Source organism: Protomyctophum parallelum (genome assembly GCF_964188405.1).
Source record: "Protomyctophum parallelum genome assembly, chromosome: 1".
NCBI lineage: Eukaryota > Metazoa > Chordata > Actinopteri > Myctophiformes > Myctophidae > Protomyctophum > Protomyctophum parallelum.
This window is the reverse complement of record NC_139697.1, coordinates 35,995,587-36,020,342: the sequence shown is the minus strand read 5'-3', so window position 1 is coordinate 36,020,342 and position 24,756 is coordinate 35,995,587. Positions and strand designations below refer to the sequence as shown.

General features: G+C 40.7%; 2 protein-coding genes across 5 annotated transcripts in view; both read left to right on the top strand.

Annotated features, from left to right (window-relative positions):
- Positions 1–10,105: 10,105 nt before the first annotated feature.
- On the top strand, positions 10,106–18,720 carry sall3b (spalt-like transcription factor 3b; the record flags this gene model as incomplete). The annotated part of the gene is made up of 4 exons (XM_083778084.1): positions 10,106–10,190; positions 14,421–17,411; positions 17,589–17,932; positions 18,340–18,720. The coding sequence occupies 4 exons, from the start codon at positions 10,106–10,108 to the stop codon at positions 18,718–18,720; spliced, it is 3,801 nt and encodes a 1,266-aa protein (XP_083634210.1).
- Positions 18,721–22,097: 3,377 nt separating this feature from the next.
- Positions 22,098–24,756, top strand: part of atp9b (ATPase phospholipid transporting 9B) — a gene marked incomplete at its 5' end in the record, with an annotated part of 52,991 nt that continues 50,332 nt past the window's right edge. The window contains one exon of one of the 4 annotated variants that reach the window (XM_083764194.1): positions 22,098–22,182. Coding sequence is in view for 1 of the 4 variants with exons in the window: in XM_083764193.1 (XP_083620319.1) it covers positions 22,103–22,182 (80 nt within the window). The remainder of the gene's footprint in view (positions 22,183–24,756) is intronic. The other 3 variants (XM_083764193.1, XM_083764195.1, XM_083764196.1) reach the window with 3 other exon arrangements.

The window sequence follows — 24,756 nt, the reverse complement described above, 5'->3', positions numbered from 1 at the left end:
GTGTGAGAAAAAAACAGCATACACATACAGCAAGTACCATCAAGTGATATTAATTGTTGCTCTCAAGATTGAATCTTTCTTATGTCTCTCTCTCTCTCTCTCCATCTTTCTCGCACGCACGCACGCACGTACACACGCACGTACGCACGCACACACACACACACACACACACACACACACACACACACACACACACACACACACACACACACACACACACACACACACACACACACACACACACACACACATATACATACACATGGATGCTCTCTCTGTTTGGTTTTCCTCTACATAACAGCAATGTGTCATTGAGCCAATAAAGTTATGATTATCACTACAACAGAACAGCCATAACATAAACACTACACTGACGAGAGGTTTTGTCTGAGCGAGGCGCTAGTATTCACGCAAGTCTGCCGATCCAACCTATTGATTATCCATCGCCAGCACGTCATAAATTAGCCATGATCATCTGGCTGGAACAAAAAAAAGACTCCCAACATGTGACCTGTCAGCAGAGGTTAATCAAATAAACCAACCCCAAACCTCATGGAGCATGACTTTGCAGTTACCCGTAACCTCCTTCTGCTGTACAGCTTTTTATTTGATCAGTAATGCGTGACAAAGTTTATGTCTAAGGTTGATGACGGGTTTTAGCCACTTAAGCCCTATTTTAAATGTTTTCTAATAAAGAAATAGCAGACCTAGAATCTCATAATGCATTGTGATGTGTTGTCAGTTTGTAGATCTGTAATTATTTTTATTAGAAATTGTGGAAGTTTACAAAATGTATATTTTGGGATGCCAGGCCAGGGTGAAAGGGTTTTAAAAATACTGTTTAATGTTTATATTTTCTTTAACATAATATGTGTGGTGATCTGATTGTTACAAGCTGGAACAAAAAGATATATATTCTGTCACCGTATTGATCTTTATTACAGTATGTGTATCTCATTGGGAGTCTCTCTCCTCCCCGAACATGGGATAATAAATGAAATGAAAACTCCAGTGGAGAGCTTATGAATTTTCCAAAACAAACAAGTTATATATTTTTACAGTTGGACCATAAAAAAGGAGAACACAGCTGTATAACGGAGGGAAAGAAAATCATAGTAAAAACTGACAGATGAAAACTTTACGATCAACCTAATCTAAGGGACTCCATCTCGCCAGTGCCTTTGATGTCGTTGCATTTTATTTACTGTCTCAATAAGCGGCTGGAGGAAAGGAATGCATTACTCCAGCATCTGCCCTGACGGACAGGAACACCATAATGTTTAGGACAGTGTCATAGAGGGATGGCAATATCAGAGAAAGAGAGAGAGGAGAAGAACAGCCCTGGGAAGCTGTCATGCTGTTTATGTCTCCTACCTCCAGTGCCACCTCCTGGGTTTGTTTTTTGGACTATATTAGGCGACACGCGGAACCGCGCAGAACATGTCATAATGTGGAATCCCCCCCCAAAAAAGGAGCAGGCATTTATGAGGATATTCAGTGGAGCAGCAGGGGGGGGGGGGACATGAAAGACTTATGGAGACCTATTGTGGAGGTTGTAAATTTCCACTCTTAAAAAGTTGCTGTGATGCTGAGAAAATCTTTTTTTATTTTATTTGTATTATTATTCCTGCTCTATAACTTCTGATCTTAGCATCAGATCTCTCTTTTTGTTTTACTCCCTGTGCATATAAAACTGGCTTTCGTTTCACCAAAGCTAGGGGAAAGAATTATTTTTTAGGTTAAAAACAAAAGGTTTTTAGTTAAAAGGTTAAAGCACTATATTCTGTTAGTGATCATTGCTATAGTGCTGTTTGTTCAGTAACGGGGGTCTCTCTGTCTCTTTAATAAACAGAAAAGACATTTTCAGGTAGGTGGCAAATTTTAAGCCAACCAGGAGAGAGTATCCATTTATCAGCTTACATTTTATAGTATTACGGTTCTTCTCATTTCTTGGTGTCATCATTTCCAATTTCACTTGTTTATCCTGCATTCTGTATGGGTTAACCTCTTGCCTGATTGGATAAAATTTGTATCCCAACCTGAACATTTGTTTTCTGTTTACCAAAGAGAGACATGGAGACGCCTCGTACTCTACAGCAATGAGTACTATCAGAATAGAGAGCTATTTAATACTTATTTTAACAAATAAATACCATATACCCTACTTTTAATGTGTCGTTTTATTTTTTAGTTGCGCTAGCCCCTCCTATATACAGGTTTAATGTTGGTTTTAAAAACGCCATTGACAATGAAGGGAAAATGTAATGTTTGTTTTAGTTCAATGTTTGTTTTAAAAACGCCATTGACAATAAAGAGAATGTAATGTTTGTTTTGTCACCGTTTGTTTTACAGCGTCATTACATCACCTAATCATTTTACGATGATAAGATAATCCTAAAAAATAAATAAGAGATTGTGCAGCCGAGAAACAAAAAACAAAGCGGTGTCCTAATTATCTTAACTCCCATGTACAGTATATTGGGTCCATAAAGTTTATTCATATAGGAAGTCCTATAGCTGAATGCTTTGGCATCAGCTAACGGAAATTCATTAAACATCCAATGGAAGAAAAAATCTTACCCACATCTTTGAAGATAATAATGTTCTGAAAGGACGAGTAGTACGACCAACAGGGCAGGGGTAAAGACTCACAGTGGTCATAGTGAACAGTGGGGGCCCAAGCCTTGTGGACGAGAGGACCAGCAGATGGGTAAATTGTGACCCTGGGAGTGTGTGCATCTTGATTCTTGCATGATAAATATCAGTGATTTGCTCCAGGCCTCAGACTGTGACTAACAGGAAGTCACTGTTTGAGACGGTTTACACAGATGGAGACCATTCTTAGTCAACATTCACATAAAATTCGGCCTGGTGGAGTGTTTTTTCTTTTCTCTCTCTTTCTGCCTCTCTCTTTTCTCGACTCCTTTTCATTGTATGTGGACGGTAGGCTTTAGTGTTTGACTGTGGGCAGGAGACAACACCTCTAGTTGTGTGCAGGGATCTTTGTGAGTTTAATTTGATTCTCTTTTGCTGGACAGGGCCCAACATTCAACCATAAGGCTCCAGTGACTCACAGCAGTAAGTGCTGCTCATGATGAATCAACTATCATTATGTATTTAGTATTTACATGTAGTCACTGAAACTGAGAGATTTAAACTCCATGTCAGAGTTTAAAAAAAAGTCAAATTAAAATCTACTGTTTTGTTTTGTGTTCATATTTATGTTCTTGAAATAGATACTAGTTATGTTGCTTACTTGTTCTTGTTGCCTATCTTTCTTCTCCAAACATACTTCCTTGATCATTAATGACAAGTTAATGCCTTTACTATAACCTTGCACTTTGTACGTCACTCTGGAAGAGAGCATCTGCTAAATGCCTAAATTGAAAATTGTACTGTATGCTATGCTTGCGAAGCCACAGCCTGCAGTTTTGCATGATGTATTATTATTCTGTTATTACTGCCTGGCAGTTACAAGAAATAGTGATGAGACAGGAAAGCTAAGAGACTTGATGTGATTTACAGTAAACAAATTTAGTTACGCCACAAGATGTTCGATAAAGAAAAGTGCTTGCAGGACTAACACTTCTTATATAGAAGATAAATACATGAAAGCGGTCACCTGTAATAGCTACCACTGTGGTTATTATAGTCGTTTTGGGACAACTGGTTTCACTTTGTTAAGGCTGCTGCACCCAGCTCTGCTGATGTGGCATGGAGATATTTTGGTTGTGGTTACTGGCAGTTACTGGCCATCAAGGGTGAGTTATGAGTACTTTAACATAGTTATGTGTCTCTCCCAGTGTGCTTTAGAATGAGTTTCCTAATCGTTATTTTCTTCTCCTGTCTCCTACTGCGATGCATGCCGGACCGGGAAGAGGCTCTGAAATTTTCACATATGTTGCTTTAATGTGTCAAAGATGCCTGTTGGGCTTGGGTAAGTTGGGTTACTGTTTCAATATGTGTTGGTGGTAGACCAGTACAATTTGTCTTCTGGAGACATCACTAGACATCACATCAATAGAATCATCTCTATTCACATCTTGGATTGAAGTGACCTCGGACCAATCACAGTCTATACAAAGCAACAGTTTGTGAATTTCTCAAATGTTTTCCTTACTCTTCTTCAGTCATACCCAGTCAGAAGAAAGGTTTAACACTGCCATGTAAACTGTCCCAGGGAGGCCTATCTTAATTTGAGTAAATGGATTGACAACTAGATTGTTTTTCAGTCGGCATGGAATACTCTGTTCTGCTAATGCTGGAAAATAAGGAAATTAAACATCAGGACATATCAGATTGTTCCGTTATCTATGAATAGGATTATTATACTTTTACTTTGATCAAGTGAGTCTATAGTTATTGAAAACAATAATTGTGTCTAATTGTTGCTGGGATTTCCTAAAGAACTCGGCATCCTACAGAGACATTCGGGAATATCTCCGTCTATGAAGAAATCCTTTGCCATAAACGTTTTTGTAACCCTCTTGCTATTTTATCACTGCACAGCAAAAACCTGTGTTAAAAATGGATCCGTAAGGGTCACTATAAGTCAGGATTTTGCTGTGCGGTGAAAACAGAATCTGTGTATTTACTGTCAGCAACTTGTTGTATTTATCTCGATCCCATATCGTAATAATCCCAGTATATTATGCTACTCTAGGGTCAGTATAATATACTTCAATTCAATTCAATTTGCCATACTCTTACAATTTTCTGTAATAACAGGGTCTGGGCTATTTCAGCTACATGAGCTATACATATTGTAGGGTACTTTGAGCTTCCTCTCCCTCTTTTAGATGTTATTTCGCACAAAGGTTGTAATTACCTACTGTTTTACTGCATCCATTGTTGTAAAGCTAGTATACCCTCGGTGAATAAATAATTTCCTCCTTTTTCCGTAACATGTGTACCTCTTTTTTTGCCAACAGGTTGTTGTCATGTAGACTTGAGTATCAACAAAGTCACAAACATGTCATTATGAGGCTTTTGTGTCAGAACGCAGCGAAAGAAGAGATGGTTAATCTTAGTTTCCTCAAACAAAATACTCGTGTATCAAAAATACACACAAGCACTTGCGTCATGTGTGAACGTGCATGCACGGCACACACATGCGCGCGCACACACACACAAACACACACGCACGCACGTCGCACACTCGCACTCACACACCCACCAAAAGTTATAAAGAGGCATTTTACTGACATTCTTTTACCACTAGCTTCAAGCTATAGAGCTAATATCAAAACTGCACTTTTATTATCCTTCATCGCATAACAACAAAAGGAGGGATTTATTACATTTAATCTATTTCTTTTTTTCTATCTTGTATGGTTTCTATCACACTCCCATCTTCTCTTTCCTTTTCTTTTTGATCCCAGTCCTCTAGTATCATCATCTACCTCGTTTGCTGCTCAGAGACGATCTTGACACCCGGGGACGTCATGTGAAACCATGAACGACAGGAGGCAATAAGCTGGAGAATAGCAGCAATCTTCAAGAAAGTTCTCCATTCACTCTCGCTCCCCTAGTTCTCTGTCCTCTTATCCAGCCTTGAAGATAAAGAAGGGAAAAAAATCAATACAGCAACACAGTGTTAGATAAAAGCAAAGAGGGTGAGCGAGCAATGGGCCCCAGTTGGTTGTAGTGAATTAAAGTGATCAGAAATTTCCAGTGTGCTCAGCCCTTCAGACTACATAACCTAACAGGTCTGTCTCAACGCTGTCTATCACTCATGGCTCTGTTCAATCCCTCTTTGTTCACTTTTGATTTAGTTTTTTCATTCTTTCTTTTTTTCTTTTGGTCTGTTGTGTTTTCTTTGTTTGCGGGGAAGAAGAAGCGGTTCTCAATCAGCGGCAGCAGATGTTGAATGAAGTTTTTGGATATTGCAAGGAGCCCGTCTGAATAGGAGCTACAATGTCCACTTTGACAATTATATGAATGGACTGTGTGTTGGGTCCCTTGTTTTTCCTGTGTGTTGGTACAAATAAATGCATCTACTGTGGACTTTCAGAATTAAATGATCAATATGGATTTGTGTGTGTAACTGTCTTTCTCTCTGCTTTCTCTCTCTCTCTCTCTCTCTCTCTCTCTCTCTCTCTCTCTCTCTCTCTCTCTCTCTCCCCCCCCCTCTCTCTCTCCCTGTTATGTTTCTCCCCAGGTATGGTGTCACATTCACAATGACATCTGATGAACAACTGTGGAAGTCTGGAAGATATCGGGGACATCGGTGGCGTTCTGCAGGTGGACAGGGCTTATTTCAAAAAGGGGAGCGCGATCATATTTCATTGTTTCAGGGCTGAGCCTCTGTCATGTATTAATTAAAATCCAAATACTCTGTATTGATTGTGTTATCAGGCCACCGCAGCCAGGGCCCACTGTATTGATCCGCCTGGTGATTTATGATCATTTTCAAGAAAAATCTCTTTTGTGATTATACGAGGAAACAGGCCCTGTGTGTGTGTGTGTGTGTGTGTGTGTGTGTGTGTGTGTGTGTGTGTGTGTGTGTGTGTGTGTGTGTGATTCCTCTAGAGATCTATTCTGTTGCATGCTGGTGAAGTGCTCAAAGTACTGCCACAGTGAACTCCCCTTAACAGAAAGATATTTTCAATTTCTGGCAGGCTCATATACTAATTGTACTAATCGATATACAGAATCAGTTTAATCGGTATTAGACGTGTGTGTGTGTGTGTGTGTGTGCGTGCGTGTGTGTACAGCTAATAAAATGTGTTATACATTATGAAAGGTATGGGTTTCATTTGTACACTCTTAGAGTTACACTAACACATGGTAAATGGTAAATGGAGCATTTATATAGCGCCTTTATCCAAGGCGCTTTACATAGATTGTGCATTACATTCACCCATTCATACACCGATTGCGGCGGAAACCATGCAAGGTACCAACCAGCACATCGGGAGCAATTTGGGGTTCAGAGTCTTGCCCAAGGACACTTCGACATGTAGACAGGAGGAGCTGGGATTCAAACCGCCGACCCATGGATCATTGGACGACCTGCTCTACCTCCTGAGCCACAGCTTTTGCTGTGTAATATATACATTTGACTGGCTAAAGTATACCCAAAGAGTTTCAATAATTACAAAATTTTGGTATACAGTATAGCCTATACTGTATAGGCTACAACTCGTAATGAGTCACCCCTCTCATAAAGACCATTTCATGAACGTGCAGGCCTAAGTGTCCCAAAGTTATTTCTGTCATCCTCCTTTGACATCCCTTAGCAGGGGTGGTGTCTGTCATGTCATGTGACCCGATATATTATTGCAAAGCTTTGCTTTTTTTGTTCCTGTTGCTGATCACTCTCTTTCTTGGCTCAGGGTCAGAGGTCAATAGTTTGTCATATCTTCATAGGAGGCCTCACAGCATTGCAATCACATTCCTCCAGGCTGACAGCCTGTTCAATATGCTCATCCGTTTGGCTGCTAGTAAATCACAGCAGCAATGTAATCTACAACAGTGGTTCTCAAATGTTTTCACGTCAAGGATCCCCAAATTACTATATGTATTTGTCCTCGGACCCCCGTTTTAAAAGATTCTTTGCCAGGGACCCCATTAGAGAACATTTCTAATAAATAAAAAATAATAGCAGGCGTACAACTCAACACGTGACTGAGTTTATACGGTTATTCATATAGCCGTATAACATATATGGAGATCCCTGACTGTCCAAGCATCCACCATGACATCCCTACGGCCCCTTATAGGCCATGGGATTAGTAAGATTAAGTATTCAAATATCAAAACAATAAAATATGTGTTTAAATTATTCCTCATTTTGTTGGGGACACCCCTGAAACCCCCGGACCCTACTTTAGGAACCAGTGATCTTGATCTACAATGATAAACGCAGAAACCATCATTTACAACTGTCCTCATGCATTTCTCTATTTCTGAGAAAGACACACACACATACACACACAAGCACACACACACACACACACACACACACACACACACACACACACACACACACACACACACACACACACACGCGTATAAACATATAGGCAAATACACAAGGTCTAAGACAAGGACATGAAAATAACGATGCAAAAAAGTAGACGATCGTGACATAAGCAAACACACTCAAAGGCACACAAACTTGGATACTGACACGGACAATGTCAGTATCCAATCCATTAATAAAAACATTGACAAGCATACCGTAGCCTATACTGTATATGAACATACACATTCAGGCACATAGTTGCTTGTTGATAAATTCCACAATATACAGTGTCTATTTCTGTTCCATTCACAGATCACTACACAGGCTGGCCTTGGGCCCATGCTCTGCATGAAAGTGAACTTTAATTATAGCACTATTTAGAAAGAAACTGGGGTGACCGCCTTCACTAATATAGCTCAGCAAGCAAGCATGTCCACTCTTCTCTGGCTTTGCGCAATTGGATGTTATGTTAATGCTTTTTACTTGTTTTTTTAACTATATAAAATACTAAATGCTAAATGATGATGGTCATTAGATCCTATATACAAAAGAAATCAAAGTCTATATAAAACATCAGTGGGATGCCTTTGGTAATAGTTTGAATTTTGCAGCGAGATAATGGTCAAGTAATAATACTTGGTAGTTTGATTCTGTGCCGAAGCAGGTTACAAAGAATCAATATCAAATCAAGGTAGGTTGAGTATCTAGATAAGGGCTCTCTTCGCCACTCTGGCTATTCATCATAAGTCTGTAGAGTCCTGATAGGTCAGAAGAAATTATATTCCACCAGGAGTGGGGGCCTTCTTATCTCTCCATAGCAGAGGAATGGGAGACACTGCGATCAATACTAGACTGTTGTGTATAGTACTTGCAGTTATCAACAACTGCCGGTTGCATCTTTTAATACCATATAATGACAACTTTTTGGACAATAGCTGGTGAAGGATTATAGCTTTGGTAAAGTAGCCTATAGTTCTTTTTAATCCCTCTCAGTTATAGTGTCATGTGGATATAAAAGATGGATGAAAGGGTATAATAACAGCAAAATTGATTTTTAATTTTTTTAAATCATAAATCCTATCCTTGAGCTATTTTCAGCATTTTCTCAGCATGCCGACGTTCAGTGTATCATAGCACCAATAGTGGGTGGTCGTTACAAATGAAGTAACAGCTCTTCAACACCTTCTGTGGTGTCCTAGCAGTAGCCTATCGCAGTCGGCTCAAGGGCAACTAATGATGGACCGGAGGCGGAGGCAACTTGCGGAATCAAGGAGAGAGAGCGCCGGTGCCACAGACACACAAACAAGACCAAGGATTGTTTGAGTCCACTTTAGAGATCAGTCATGCCGGCGATCTGTGCGAGCAAGCTCTAAGCGAGCTTTTGCACTAAAAGTTAGATTTTACGCATGTAGGACTCTTCGGTCTCGCATGGCTTGCGTAGCTGGACCTTGCTGTAGCCTACTTGATATGCTGTAGGCTACATGAAGGCGCAACCAAATTCATCTCTGGAAATATAACGGTGCCGTTTAGCCCAGGAAAGGCTGTTTCTGTGTGAGATTAACAACGGCGAGAGTTTCCAAACCAGGCGGGCCACCCGAGAAGAAAGCGGAGCACCTATTTCAGACCAAATCAAGAAGAAAGCAGCGCGGGTTATGTCGCGTTTTTTGGACATGTAAAACCTCTAACGTCTACAGAGCAGCAACATCGTGTCACAGACAGTCAATAGACTCAATACAAGCCGAGTCAACCAGACAGAGGACTGTCTTAAAAAACGCATGTGAAACTTACAAGACAACTTGGGACTGGACTGGAACTGGAAGTGGAGCGAGTTATGCGTAAAATCAGGTCAGGTGGACACAGGAAGTGAAGTAACAGCGCAATTATTAAAGCCATCCCTCATTTCCATATGTAGTGTGAATCTGCTGGACACGAGCCAATCACCTATCGAAGGGCAGCAAGAGTCGTAAAGCATTATCCTTCCTCCATCATAATTACGCCGACATGCGCAATCCGCACACCACGGCCAACACCAGCTAATACTCTTATTTCACAGAGCCGACTCTCGCTGAAGGGTCCCATTTGTTAGTTGCCGATGAATCGGCAAAAGACAGGAGCAACTCGCCGAGAATTATCAACATGTCCCGCCGCAAACAAGCCAAGCCGCAGCATCTCAAGTCAGATGAAGAAGAAGCAGCACAACCTGATGTCCTCTCAGAACATGGTAGGCCTATGTGTGAATGAGTTACACCTGTCTCTTCTTGTTTTAACTTCAGCTGTTAACTTTAGAGCATAGGCTACGGTTGTCGGTTAACAATTGAATCTCTTAATTTGTTTTTAATTGTAGCCTATACGCTATATTGCATTTATCATGCCTAAATGTGTAAGTTTAAACGGCTATTTACTTTTACGTCAAATCAAGTCTACAAAAGTTTAGGTTTTATTTCCTATACAATTTGAGCTTTGAAAAAAACGATTTATTTGCAAATTATCAGTTTTTTAACTTTTTTTTAAATATATTTTCTTCTCGTCAGGCCCTATGAAAATATCAGACGCCTCAACTTTTGGCACGTTATCCTGAAATGGGATATCTTTAAACTTTAACGGGAAAAATAGGCTACTAAAATATCGAATTATTATATTTACAAAAAAAATATATTCCATAGCCTATAACAGCCCATACTATAAGCTATATTATGATGTATATAACTTTCTTTACAGATTGCATTGAATATTGTCAAACACGTCCAAGGCCTCCCTGTAGCTGTCAAAAAAAAAGATTTACATTTAATGGAAGACAACGTAGGCTTATTTACATTACAATACGATATGAAGTAACCGACCCAGTGCTATTTAGGATAAATTGATTTGAATATGGACATTTTAATTAAGGCTATTGCTTGCTCTAATCAAATTAGCTCACTCTTCTGCTTGTAGTGATTTATAATAATTTGGTTTATAATACTATATAGGCCTGTAATAGTCTACATCACAGGCTAGGTATCACATTTCTTCTTTTAAGGAGGTTAGCCTATTGGTATTTGGCACATAGAGAGAGATGAAATAATTTTGCATGAAAAATGAAAGGTTATTGTGCATGAAAATGTTATCATGTTATTAAATTAATCATTCTTAATTTAAATCTTTTGTGTGTGTGTGTGTGTGTGTGTGTGTGTGTGTGTGTGTGTGTGTGTGTGTGTGTGTGTGTGTGTGTGCGCGTGCATGTGTGTGCGTGCATGCGTGTGTGTGTGTGTGTGTGTGTGTGTGTGTGTGTGCGCGTGTATGTGTGTGTACAGTATAGGCCTATATATTCCCTTTGAAGTAAACATATTTTAGTTTGGATTCCATATATGTAGCCTATGTTACAATAGTTAATTGTTTTATTAAACACCATTTTTATATATTGAAAAATCTGAGTTTCAAGTCTGAGTTTGGAATGTAATTTCACGACCATAATGAGAAATTAGACCACATGCTATTTTGTTTGAAATACTATAGGTAACTTATAGGCCATCAATCAACAGACAGTAAAGTTTTTAAACTAACCTATAGTCTGGTCAGTTTTGTCCTGAAAGCATAATGTACTTGCACATTTGACCTGCAAAACAACCAAACAAATTGCATATGGGCCATTAGATTATTGTCCACAATGTGCTTTTGTCTACACATTAACCCTTTGCAAAGCTTAATGGAAAACGATTTGTTTGGATATGTTTCTATTTTCACCTAATTTGATCACGTTAGTCTATGTTAATTTTTATAGCATAATTTCTCATCAAATGCATTTAAAGGATTGTTTAACACAGCAACTCAGCCATTCGTCATCATGGCTCTTGCGCCATGCTTTGTTGCACAGCATAATGTCACTTTAGTACTACAGTATCTGTAGCTATTATGCCACTTAAGTGTAGCTATTATGCCACTTTATTATTTGTGGCTATGAGAAGGTGTTGAGAGGGGACCGAGGCCCTTCTCAGTCGCACCCCCAGCCTGCCATACAGACAGAGGGAGTTCTATCTCTCAGACTGGCTTTGATTGAGCCTGCTGACTTAACCTTTGTCTACCTCACCCTGCTAGGGGCAAGTGCTTCATGTGAGGATCATAATACAATTAGTACATCTGGGCCATTGACCTCTGAAGCCTATATAGGACCAAACAGGCGAAAGGGCTTTAATGCTGTGCCGAATTACTGTTGGGGTTTGCATGGATATACGGCATTAAGCAGTCAGTTACACAACAAGTAGTGGACGTAAATCGGCACACCGTTCCCACACCGTGAAATGCTGTGTGTTGATTTAGCCCTGAGAGTGTTCAAATGGAACCATTTGTACTCTGATTTTACTGTGTATAACGGTTGGCTTTTGTTGGTGGTCTGTCTTGAATTGGAAGTTGTTTTAATATGAAACTGTGTGGGAGCTGGTTTTGATATTTCTAAAGGTGTTGTGGACATCAAGCTACCTGTTTATCTGATTTTATTTTAGTTAATTTCAGAACATGCAGGCTGCACGCATCCTTATCTAAAAAAAAGCTATGATGTTCTTAGTGTTTGGTGGACTGCCTTGATGATCTTGAGACCACCCAATTTGTGGGCCGCTGACACAGATAATTGGCTTCATTGGAGTATTGAAAGTGTAGGTTGAAAAATAATTATTGTGATGCATTTCTCACAGGGGAAAAAAGTGTACGGTATATGTTAGGTTACAGGTGATATATTCTAACTCTTCTTATACTGTATATATTTTTTATTTCCAATAATGAATATCCTATACAATATTTAGTATCTCTATGTGGATTTGTTCTTATGACCTATCTCTGTTTACAATATTCTCATTAACTTTACATTAAAGTGGGGAATCTTGTGAAAATCAAGCAGTGTAGGCCTATTGACCCTGAGTCAGCACTTCTGGTGTGAATGTTCATAACCATTTATATAGCTCAGGGACAATAGATTTGCACATTGTATTGTTTAGAAGTGCCTGATAGTTACATTATGGTCATGCACACATGCATAAGCACATGTAGGCTACGTGCATGCATGTGCGCATGCATGTGCGTATATACTGTACAATAGGGCACACATACAAAACACACGGTATAGTTTCTTTATTGGTAGCCTACTACTTTTTTATTCTGCCACTCTAAAAATATTATATTTCTGAATGAAGATTTTATACTGTATAATTACCCCAAAACATTATTTTGTGTTTATCATAATATTTCAAATTAATTACACCTGCCATTCTCCTTACAAATGTATGTCACTCTGACTAAAATCTAACCCAAAATGATCATTGATGTTTACAAAAAAAGATGGAAGAGATGGGAGGTTGGAGTGTATGTAATCATGATTTCCCTTAATTTCCCAGAATGTTTCCATCTGGTATTGCTATGTGCTTCCTAATGGGCCAAAGCCTGAGCAGATGTAACAGCATATCATTATAAGCTTTTTAAGAGGGACACTACATGTCAACTCCACTTATGTAAGGCAAAATTAAATATATGATATCAAAGATCATATTCAGTATGAAAGAACATTTAATATACAGTAGCCTATATGGGGGGGGGGGGGGGGGTTACTCAACCAAATGTATACATCTAATTAAAAACAACATTGTAACGACAATACATTGAGATGATTATTCTGATCTGATTACAACTTTCAAACAAAACTTGAGATTACAACTTTCAAACAAAACTTGAGAATAAAACAAATATTGTGTTTCATGATATTTCAGCCAAATTTGATTATTTTATAGTATATGATTAAATATTTTCATTGCTCTCAGGTACATTTCACTTTCTTGTGGAATCTTAATCTCTATCAAATAGAGTGGAATTTAGTTTAGCGCACCTTAACACACCAGAATTTGGAATACATCATTTTTACATGTTTGTTATTGTTTCGTCTCTTAACTTCCTGTGAAAATATGATGTGTCTCACAGTCTGTCAGAATGAAACCTCAGTTAAATTGTATTTACATTTAATTCATGGTTTTACCTATTTTGAGTGCCACGTGGGTGAAGCTGGCTACACCTACAAGAAAATTACTACCACAAAGTTTGAAATATCTCAAATCAGTTTTCTAACCTTTTCATTGATTGACAGCGTTGTGACACTATCTGAATGTTATTAATACAATAAATAAACAATACATCTCATCCAAGTATTTCTAGGAAGATAAACAAAAAATATTATTTGAAGTTTCTTTTTGATTGGTCTATTTAAGGCTCAATTTTCAATCACAGATGTGGTGCTATGTTGAATTATATAAAAGCAACTAGAAATCAATGTACCCACAATTGAGAATTTAAATAACTTTCATGCTTATAATTGTTTTTGCCAATTATATGAGCATTAAAAAACAGAATACGTTTTGGTGAATGAAAGCTTTTGTTTACCCTTCAAATCAATTGTTCTAACACATTTATGTATCCTTTTTATTTGATGTTGCAGGTGTTCTTGGGGACATTGAGAGGATGGAGCTCAGAGGAGGGGAGAGCCACAATTGCAGTGAGGAGACCCACATATGTGAGAAGTGCTGTGCTGAGTTCTCCACCTGGAGTGAACTGTGTGAACATCAGAGAGTCTGCACTGAAGACCCTCTGGTGCTCATAGTTAAGGATGAGGACACCATGCCTGTTTCTGAGGATTCCCCAGAAGGACCCTCCCCAGTTCCCAGCATGGTGCCCAGCGACTCTACCGTTGTGGAATCCATAGACACTGGGCTTGAGGCGGCAGAGATGCTGGTGTCGAATGACAACGACAGCTTGGATCCTTTGGAGGAGGCGAGGGACCAAGATGAGCCCACAGAGTGTGAGCACTGGCCACAGGACAAACATACAGCATCCACCTCCAGCCCTAAGCATCAAGATTCGACAGAGTCAAGTCCTTCCCATCTGACATCAGCCGCGAGCAGCTACAGCATGCCCAGTACAAATGTGACGCTGGAGATCCTCCAAAGCACCAGAGTGGCCGTAGCCCAGTTCTCCCAGGGAATAAGTGGCAGCAGTGCCGGAGGGAAGGTGGCGTCCGCGGCCATCCCAGTGATCCTGGAGCACCTGCTGGCTCTGCAGCAGCAGCAAGTCCACCAGCTGCAGCTCATCGAGCAGATCCGGAGCCAGGTAGCTATCATGAACAGACAACCCACACAGGCTGCGTTAAACCCCACTTCCAGGGCTCTATCTCTGGCTCCTAATCCGTTTCCACCTCAAGGCCTCATCACTCCACCCGTGCTGCCGCTGTCGGGAACGATGCCGTCGGCCGTTGATGGACAGGCTTCCATTTCCTTGTCTTCTGTGCGGGAGAGGTCGCAACCAGTCTCCTCACAAATGGAAGCCTGTGTGCAATTCAACTTTAGAGACGCTCCCTACACTTCAGCTTCCTCAGAAAGCATGGCCCCGCCTCCATCCAATTCAAGTGGTAGCATTTCCACGTTGCTGCCTCCTTATACAGGCTCACACACAACCAGCGTTAGCTGTACCCAGACACTGGACTCCCCCAATCCATTGCCGCTGGGGCAGAACAGCCTCCTCAGCCCATCCTCCAGCCTTCCGTTTCTACCTCAGAGCCCCCCTAGCAGCGTCATTTTCCCCAACCCCTTGGCTAGCATTGCTGCCACAGCTAACGCACTCGACCCCCTTGCCGCCTTGATGAAGCACAGGAAGGGAAAGCTGCCCAACGTGTCATTGTTCGACACCAAGCCCGGCCCGGAGGAGCCCTTCTTCAAGCACAAATGCAGGTTTTGTGCCAAAGTGTTTGGCAGCGACAGCGCCCTGCAGATCCACCTGCGCTCCCACACTGGAGAGAGACCGTTCAAGTGCAACATCTGTGGTAATCGCTTCTCCACCAAGGGGAACTTGAAGGTTCACTTCCAGAGGCACAAAGAAAAGTATCCTCATGTTCAGATGAACCCTTACCCTGTGCCAGAATACTTAGACAATGTGCCAACAAGTTCTGGTATTCCGTATGGGATGTCATTCCCTCCAGAAAAACCAGGGTCCTCCTGGCTGGATACCAAACCTGTGGTGGCAACTCTGCCCACCCCGATGGGTGTTCCGTTGTCCTCTACTCTCACCAGTATAGGAAGCTCAAATGACTCTCCAAGTGTAATACCATCCGTTAAATCTCCCTATAGGACAGCTTCAGGTGAATGTGTGTCTTTGTCACCTAATCGCATAGGCAGGGAGCCTAATATCCCTCCTGTTTCAGAGTTTCTCCAATCTAACAGCAAGAATGAAGGCTCTAATATCTTCAAAACAGAAGGAGTACACCTGCCTCAAAACTGTATTGCAAGAATGAGGGCCAACTCAATTAGTGTGGCCACAAGCACCACCACTCCAACTGTCTCCAGCACACCCACACCAGAGCCCTGCACCATGCAGGCATCCCCTGTGTCAGACTCCCCACCTCGCTCACTTAACTCAGAGCACATGAACTTCCTCTCTGGTAGCCTGCTGGACACTATGCAAACATCTGAAACCTCAAAGCTTCAGCAGCTGGTGGAAAATATTGATAAAAGGATCACTGACCCCAACCAGTGTATCCTTTGCCACCGGGTCCTCAGCTGCCAGAGTGCGCTGAAGATGCATTACCGCATCCACACCGGAGAGAGGCCTTTTAAATGCAAGGTGTGTGGTAGGGCATTCACCACCAAAGGCAACCTGAAAACTCACATTGGTGTTCACAGAGAGAACCCTCCACTCCGTGTGCAACACTCGTGCCCCATCTGTCAGAAGAAGTTCACCAACGCTGTTGTGCTGCAACAGCACATTCGCATGCACATGGGTGGTCAGATCCCAGACTCATCATTTATAGAGGGGCAGGACTCAGACAGAGACAACTTCAACAGCCTCAGCAGCAATGACAATGACCTCATGGATGACATTTCAATGGAGGACTACGAGGACGAGGAAGAGGAATATGAGGGAGAAAATATGGAGGAGGACGGTCTGTGTCCTTTCAAGCCCCTGGCATCAGTCTGTGATTCTCCCCCCAAGTCCTCAGCCATTATTTCAAGTATAGCAGCACTGGAGAACCAAATGAGAATGATTGACTCCACTGTTGGTCTGAACCACTCTTTTGGCATGAAGTCACTGGCTAATGGTTTTATAGGCAGTGGGGCTGTTATTAATTGCTCTTTTACAGAGAAACAGTTGGGAAATCACAATGCAGGCAGTCCTACATTTTCTGAAACTTCCAGCTCTCCCAGTGTATCTCCTATACAGTGCAATTTTGAAGGCAGAGCGAGCAAGTCTCCAGTGGCAACTAGCAGATCAGACTCTCAAGAGCCTTTGGCAGCCTCAGTGAAGAGGGAGCAATCTGACTCTCCTACCTCTACATCAGGGGTTGGAGGGACACAGGACCTGAGGGGAATACAGCCAGGCAAACCATGTGTGAAAGAGGAGGGTCCCCACAGTATGCCATTTAATCTGAGCAGAGAACGAGGTACGGCTATATTTGCTTTACACGCATCGCATTGAGTAGTCATTAATCATTATTGTTAAGTATTCTTTAAACGCTGAGAGAGATGTATTAATTAATAACTACTACAATGATGATGCCTTATATTAATAATAATACTACAACACATATTTTATTGACAATTCCTTTTTTTAATTTCACCTGCAGGTCAGAGCATTCCGAGCCTGATTAGTAGCAGTGCATCAGGCATGATAAAAACTGAGATGAATGGGCACAATCAGCCCAACAACCCAAACGAGGGGCTACACGCACCGTTTAGCCTCCACATTCCTCCGGCTTATCCGTCTGTTGGCAGCCCAGGAATGACATCCTTGCTTGGGCCTGCTGCTCCTAGACGGACCCCGAAGCAACACAACTGTAATGCGTGTGGGAAGAACTTCTCCTCAGCCAGTGCCCTGCAGATCCATGAGCGCACGCACACTGGGGAGAAACCCTTCGTCTGCTCTATCTGCGGCAGAGCTTTCACTACTAAAGGCAATCTGAAGGTATTGTAGATGTTTGTGTTTGTTTGTCAGACTATAATCCTTGCTCATATAAGATATCTATTATTATTTTTATCAGACATTTATATAGATAAAAAAAAAATATGCATTTGAAATTTTGCATTTGTGACTGTAGATACATTAGACTCTCTAATGTAATCATTATATCTATACATTTACAGTATATGTGCATTTACAGTTGTTGACATCCTTTATATCTCACAATGAGCATAAATTCCAACATCTACATAACAAAAAATATAAGGAGTGCAAGGGTGAATATGAGTATACGGCTAAAGCCCAGGGCACATACCAGTGCTGTTACTTATAATAATACGAACACATAAGGTCCTGGGTTCATATGTAGCTCATGACGTTGATTTCATGGCTTCTTCTCTCTTCATTTACAGGTTCACATGGGCACTCATATGTGGAATAATGCCCCAGCTAGGAGAGGCCGTCGGCTGTCAGTGGAGAACCCCATGGCCCTACTGGGAGGAGATGCCCTGAAGTTTGGTGAGATGTTTCAGAAGGACCTAGCAGCCCGAGCCATGAATGTAGACCCAGGATTCTGGAACCGCTACGCAGCTGCTATAACCAGCGGCCTGGCCATGAAGAACAATGAGATCTCCGTGATTCAGAACAGAGGCATTCCTCAGCTCCATGGCATGGACAGAGTGAGCACTGCTGGAAGCTCAATAAACGGTCTAGGAAAGACAGGCATGGAACTTGGAGCTAACAGACATTTTTCTATGTTCATCGATGACAGTAAAGAGATTGGGATCAACTGAATAAAACATTTATGATGAATAGATACTTTATGCAAACTACATTGGAAATATTTGTAAAACTTGTCAGTTCTTATGTAATGTAATGTATTATATACAGATTTAAAAAATACTTTTTATCAATTGAACAAGCATACAGTAGTAGGATATTCAAATTTTACTATTTTATTTGACCGTCATTTGTGAATCTTGGATTTTCTATACATTAGATAAGTTGTTTCAGTTGTATTTGAGAATTCCCATGGTGCTTATGAAGGAGATTTGTTGTCACACTAAAAATGGGAACATTTGATGTAATCGATAATACAAAGAATCTGCAAGAATCTTCTCTGAACAGCTCCCCCGATGCTGCTAGCTGGTGCAAAGCACAAAATGTTATTTCAAATGTGTATATTTCTGATTTGCAATGACCTATCCTTATGGTTATGATGAACAATATCTCCTCTCATTCTCATTAAACAGTTAGACTACAAACTAGAACAAACTGCAGTCTATGTTAAGTTCACTACCTCACTTGGCTTGGCATTTCATGGGTTTAAGGTGATTTCATGTTTAAACACTGAATGGAAATAGCTTAGAAAATTAATGTAATTGATTTTTAAGCAGACTAAAATGTTCAACACGGGTTGATGTCTTTCATTTCATGCAGCTTGCAATGCATGCCACTTTGAGTTGCTTTTGCTAGATTTACTTTACTCCCTGACCATTTTCAGTCAAAATATTTTATTTTCCTTCATATACGGTAAATTATTATTTTTTATTTCTGGAATAAAATCATTCACTTATATAAGACAGGAGAATCAAGTACTGTATAGTGTAAAGATACACAAAAACAGAATGTATTTGTTATAATGTTTTTATATATTTAATGTATTTTATTTGTTTAATTATTGGTGTTGGCCTAACATTACATTACATTATTCCCCAAACTTTGCTTTGAAATAAGGAAGAGGCATCTTCAATGAGAGGTTAATGACACTATTTTTCTAGACTGCATTAGATGGACACCAAACAGAAAATATTTTTACAGATTATTTTGGGCCGAAACCGAAGACTGAATGAGAATATTCTGGTTCATATGACATTTACTTAAATAAAAAGTAAACACAAAGGATGTGATTTTTTTTTAAAATAAGAGATAATAAGCAGAATGCTTTAGCTCAGTGAACTGAATACCAATACCAACTGTTGTTTGTCTCTAATTGTACTGTAATAAACGCTTACTAATATATGTATAGACAAGGGAAATTGTAGAAGGAGGAGAGGACACTGGAGCAGCACGGACATTTCAAGCCTTTTTATAAGGTATAATACAAGAGAACGTTATGCGATCTTCATCGGCCATGAAGGAAGTTTATTTGTATACGATAGCACATTAACAGCATTTCGATGTCCTTAACACAAAACACTGATCATTAAGACATTCAAGCACAATGCATTAAACAGTGAAAATGAAGAAAGTGAAGTGAAAGTTAAGATTGAAAATACAGAATAATACAAAAGAAATTATATCATAAATCAAAGTGCAGAAGAAATTATTAAAAAACCTCAAAAGGCAACAGCAAAGAGATAGTTCTTTAGCCGTGATTTAAAAGTATGAGGCTAACAGAGTTGCAGCAGTTTCTTTCCAGAGTTTATTCCAGATAGTGGAGAGGTCCATAAAAACAGAACACCGCTTCATCAGCAGGGGTCATCGCCATGCTGGCTTGTAGTAGACATTTTAGTCAAAATTGAATTTTTGCCATGGACACAGAAAATGAGTGGACAATAATGTTACAGAAACACATAAAGTAAGAGTTGGCTCTGAATGACAATAACAGGTCTGTAACTCATAGTTGGGGCGACTGTGGCTCAAGAGGTAGAGCAGGTCGTCCAATGATCCATGGGTCGGCGGTTCAAATCCTGGCTCCTCCTGTCTACATGTCGAAGTGTCCTTGGGCAAGACACTGAACCCCAAATTGCTCCTGATGTGCTGGTTGGTACCTTGCATGGCTTCCGCTGCAATCGTGTGATTGTGTGTGTGAATGGGTGAATTTAATGCACAATGTATGTAATTGGATTGTAATTGGATCTATTGGATAAAGGCGCTATATAAAATGCACCCTTTACTATATGAAATGCACCATTATAGTTAAGGGGGTCCTTACAAATAAAACATTTGAGAATGACTTGTACTAGTCGGACTCCTACGTAGTGTCATGGTAAATAAGTGTCATACTCTGAAGAAAACCTGGAGACTTGACATTCAGTAGTTGGGTCTCATGATAAAAAAAGAACATTAATAATGGTGTGTAAAAAAGGAAATCCAAAATTTGCCACGGAGTAAGACCAAGTCGTTGCCACAGACACATTTGTTTGTGTATGGACATATTGATTGATTGATTGATTGAAGTATTTTTTAATAGTTTGCAGAATGGTTCCAGTTCATATGAAAGCACAACTCAATACAAAGGCTGTTACTGTGGATTACACATTACACTTGTTTAGGGTCCACCATTTTTTGAGTGGTGCAACCACTCTCTTACGGAGCTATGTGTGTGGGAGGGTGGCTGGCTGGCTGGCTGGGTAGCTGGGTGGGTGACTGGGTGGGTATGAGCACGAAAACAGCATGGTTGTTTTTGTGCGCAACACAAACAAACAGTACAGTACAGTAGAGTACAGTACAGTAGAGGGACCCCCAAACGGTAATACTGTCATTTCTCAACCGTTTCGGACGCGGGGCGGCACGCCGGAACCGGGCCGGCACCCTGGGTGCGATCCTGTGGGTCTGGAAAATCCATTGCAACCCATTGCAAGATGCTGTACTCTGTAACCCTAAGCCATTCCAGCCTGTGAAAGTGGGCAGGGGTGAGGTGGGTTCGGAGAGTGATGACCCCTGTTATCATCAGCGATGTTTAGTCCTGACTATGGGTTCAGAAAGCATGCAGACCTGTCCCAAACGACCTGGTGTCTGGAAGGTTCATGATGATGCATCGACTGGGTCAGAAATGTAATAAGGCCCAACCAGCAGCAATAAAGTAGCCTAATATTTTGATATCAATTATTTGACATAGGACCACTATGCCGCTATTACTCTGAGCATTGGATACAAAGTTGTATTTTATCATTTTTTTCTCCTTTATTCCACAGTATTTGGTATTTTTCTCTTTGCCTAGATACAAAAATGAGAATTGTATTGCACTGACACTGTTCCAATTACTATTTTCTCCAGTTACATATGTTGTATGTATGAATTGTGTGTGTGTGTGTGTGTGTGTGAGAGAGAGAGAGAGAGCGAGAGAGAATCAAATCGGCACACTACTTTATTTTTATTTGATCAGATAACAGTCTGCTTCCTTTTCTGCGTGTGAGTGACGTCATCGTGTGTACTGCTGCCCCAGCCAAGATGGCTGACAGCATCCCGTTAAACCCGGTGCGGAAGAGCTCGAAAAGAATCCCGCATTACAACTCTTCGAGACTTTCAAGGTAGGCAGGAGTGAGTCCGAGTCTTCGGAGAAAGACTTAAGTTTCGTGTAATGTTTTAATGTCGAAAGGCTCAGTGACATCAGCTCAGAGTGGCCTTTTGTGGACACAGTTACCTGGCACCATTAGCGTTAGCTTAGTGTTGTCATCGACACTGAGGCCCGATACTTCATCGTACGACGGTGTCGCCCGCTGAAAAGAGCAGATCCACAAGATGACATCGCGTCGCGATACGACGCTTTGTGAGCTTGTAGATCTACTGTTGTTTCACTTCGTAGTTTCTCTACCACAACAATATGAAAGCTGCGATTTTAATGTCACCTCTCTGTCTTAATTGCTTTTTTCGTATTATTATTTTATCTTATTCATGACCTGGGTAAAGTACGCCTGTCACAAAGGTTTTGCTGACCATTGCACTGCCCACACATCCCCCTTTTTTAAAGTCACATGTTCACAAAGTCATCATTTAAGTCTAATATTTGGACTGTTGCCTGCCTAGTTACATATCATAATATATGTTTTTGTTTTGTTTGTTTGTGTCATATAACAGCAGAGTCAGGCATTTGTCAGATGAGACCAATGAGCAGTAGCACATGACTCTGGCAAGCTTTGGGTTGTAAATACCAAACTAGTTATATTGCAGTTATCGCATGACCACCTACTCCTAGGCCAATAACTACACACCCACACCAATAACTTGTACGAACAGCTGTCACTGTTATACACTGTAAATGTCTTCCCTTGCTTTGACCACCCACACCTAATGGCTTTACCAAACTCTCATATAACATAGTCATATAACATCACATTGGCAGTTCTTTGGTGTACAGACGTTTCCACTGTTCACATACACCGCCATTACACATCTTTGTTGTAGACATTGTATACAACTGCAGCTCACCTAACTAAAATTATACCAGAGGTTTTCAGATTCAGACACAGCAGCTTGAGGGGACAGTCTCCCCTCAAGTTGCAGGAACTGCTACAGTAACTCTAGAAACACTGAGTTGTGATTAAACGGTGTGTGTACGTATGCTATGAGAGAGGCACTTGTCATTGTTTTGGTGTTATTTTGGCCAAGTTGAGAGTACTTTAGAATCACTTCAGTGGCCAAGTACAATCAATGAATCCCAGGAAGGTATCTCAGAGCCACTCGGGCTAAGCTTTATGTACAGCTTGCAGGACTTGATGGTAAAGACTGACTCCGTTAGCGGGCGTGTTGTTTGTGTGACTGACTGTGACTCAGTGCCTCCAGAATCACTGGTGTAGTATTATCCGCCAAACAAAAGTTGCGTTGTAGGAAGTACTCCTGTTTGTTCAAGTTTCTTAATGTAAACTACCATTTTAGGCATTCCGCTGATATTTCTATCCAGCATAACATTAAAGCTACTTTTATGTTTGTTGACATTCACAATCACATGTCCATCTTGTTTTGTGAGTGCAAGACACACTGGATAATTTGTATAGTGATATGTTAGATCTACTTAAGTACTTAATGAATTACCATATTCTTTCCAGAGGTGGAAAATAGGTGGAAAGATCTATTCTATATCAATGTTTAGTTTCTGGAATTGGTCAGTCAACTGTGATACTTGCTGCACCATCTGTGTTTTAGGCTGGCTTGGCAATACACTGTATTAATATTTTATTGATATTATGAGATTATAGTCTGGGATTTGGGGTATCATCGTAATATTGTGTTTTCCTGGTTTTTAAGGCCTCACATTATTAAAGGTAGTGTAAGTGATTTTATTTGGTTAAAGGTGATATAGACAAGTTTTCAGCCATAATTTAAAATATATATAAATGTATTCTTTTGGCCTTTTCCCCCTGTATCTTTCCCTATATTATGATGCTGAGGTGTTCTCCTGCAACAGCACACTCCCCCTTTCCCCCCCTGTGGCTGAATGCGCTGTTTATATCCACTACAGTTTACTACTCGGGACGTCGGAGGGGATTTAAACTTTTAGCCAATTGCAGCGCAAGGCTGTGACGGTGTGTTCAACCCAGCACTGCAGTATTATAATGAAAACGCGATGCGATTTCAATTGCAATGTATAATATTATCCCCATATCTTAGTTTCACTAACATTGTTCATGTGAAATAGTATGTTTATGATTTAATATGTAAGCCTATTGAAATTATGAGAATCGCTATGTATAGTGCATGGTTGGGTGGTGTGAAACTGAACAACACCAGCAGCAATAAGCAGTGAGCACCCCACAGAACTTAGGATCCTTAGTCACAGAACAACTCAGACCCCAATAAAATCTCCTGTTTAGGCCTACATCAATATCGTTCTCGTTCATGTGGAGTGGGTTGTATGTGCTTTTGTTGAAATGGTGGAAGTGGAAGTGAGTAATAGTATTTCACCCTGCACCGCCGCACCGCCTGCCTGCCGGCCGGCTTGAAGCATGCATGCATTCAACCCGTGCTCGCCAACGGTGACAGGCCGTCGCGGATCATCATAGCGATTTTTCTTCATTGCAATGAATAACCGTGGACAGAGTAGTTCACATGAATGAACGATGCTGTAGTGGCATGGGGCATTTGAGGGGAAATATGTTTTATATGCA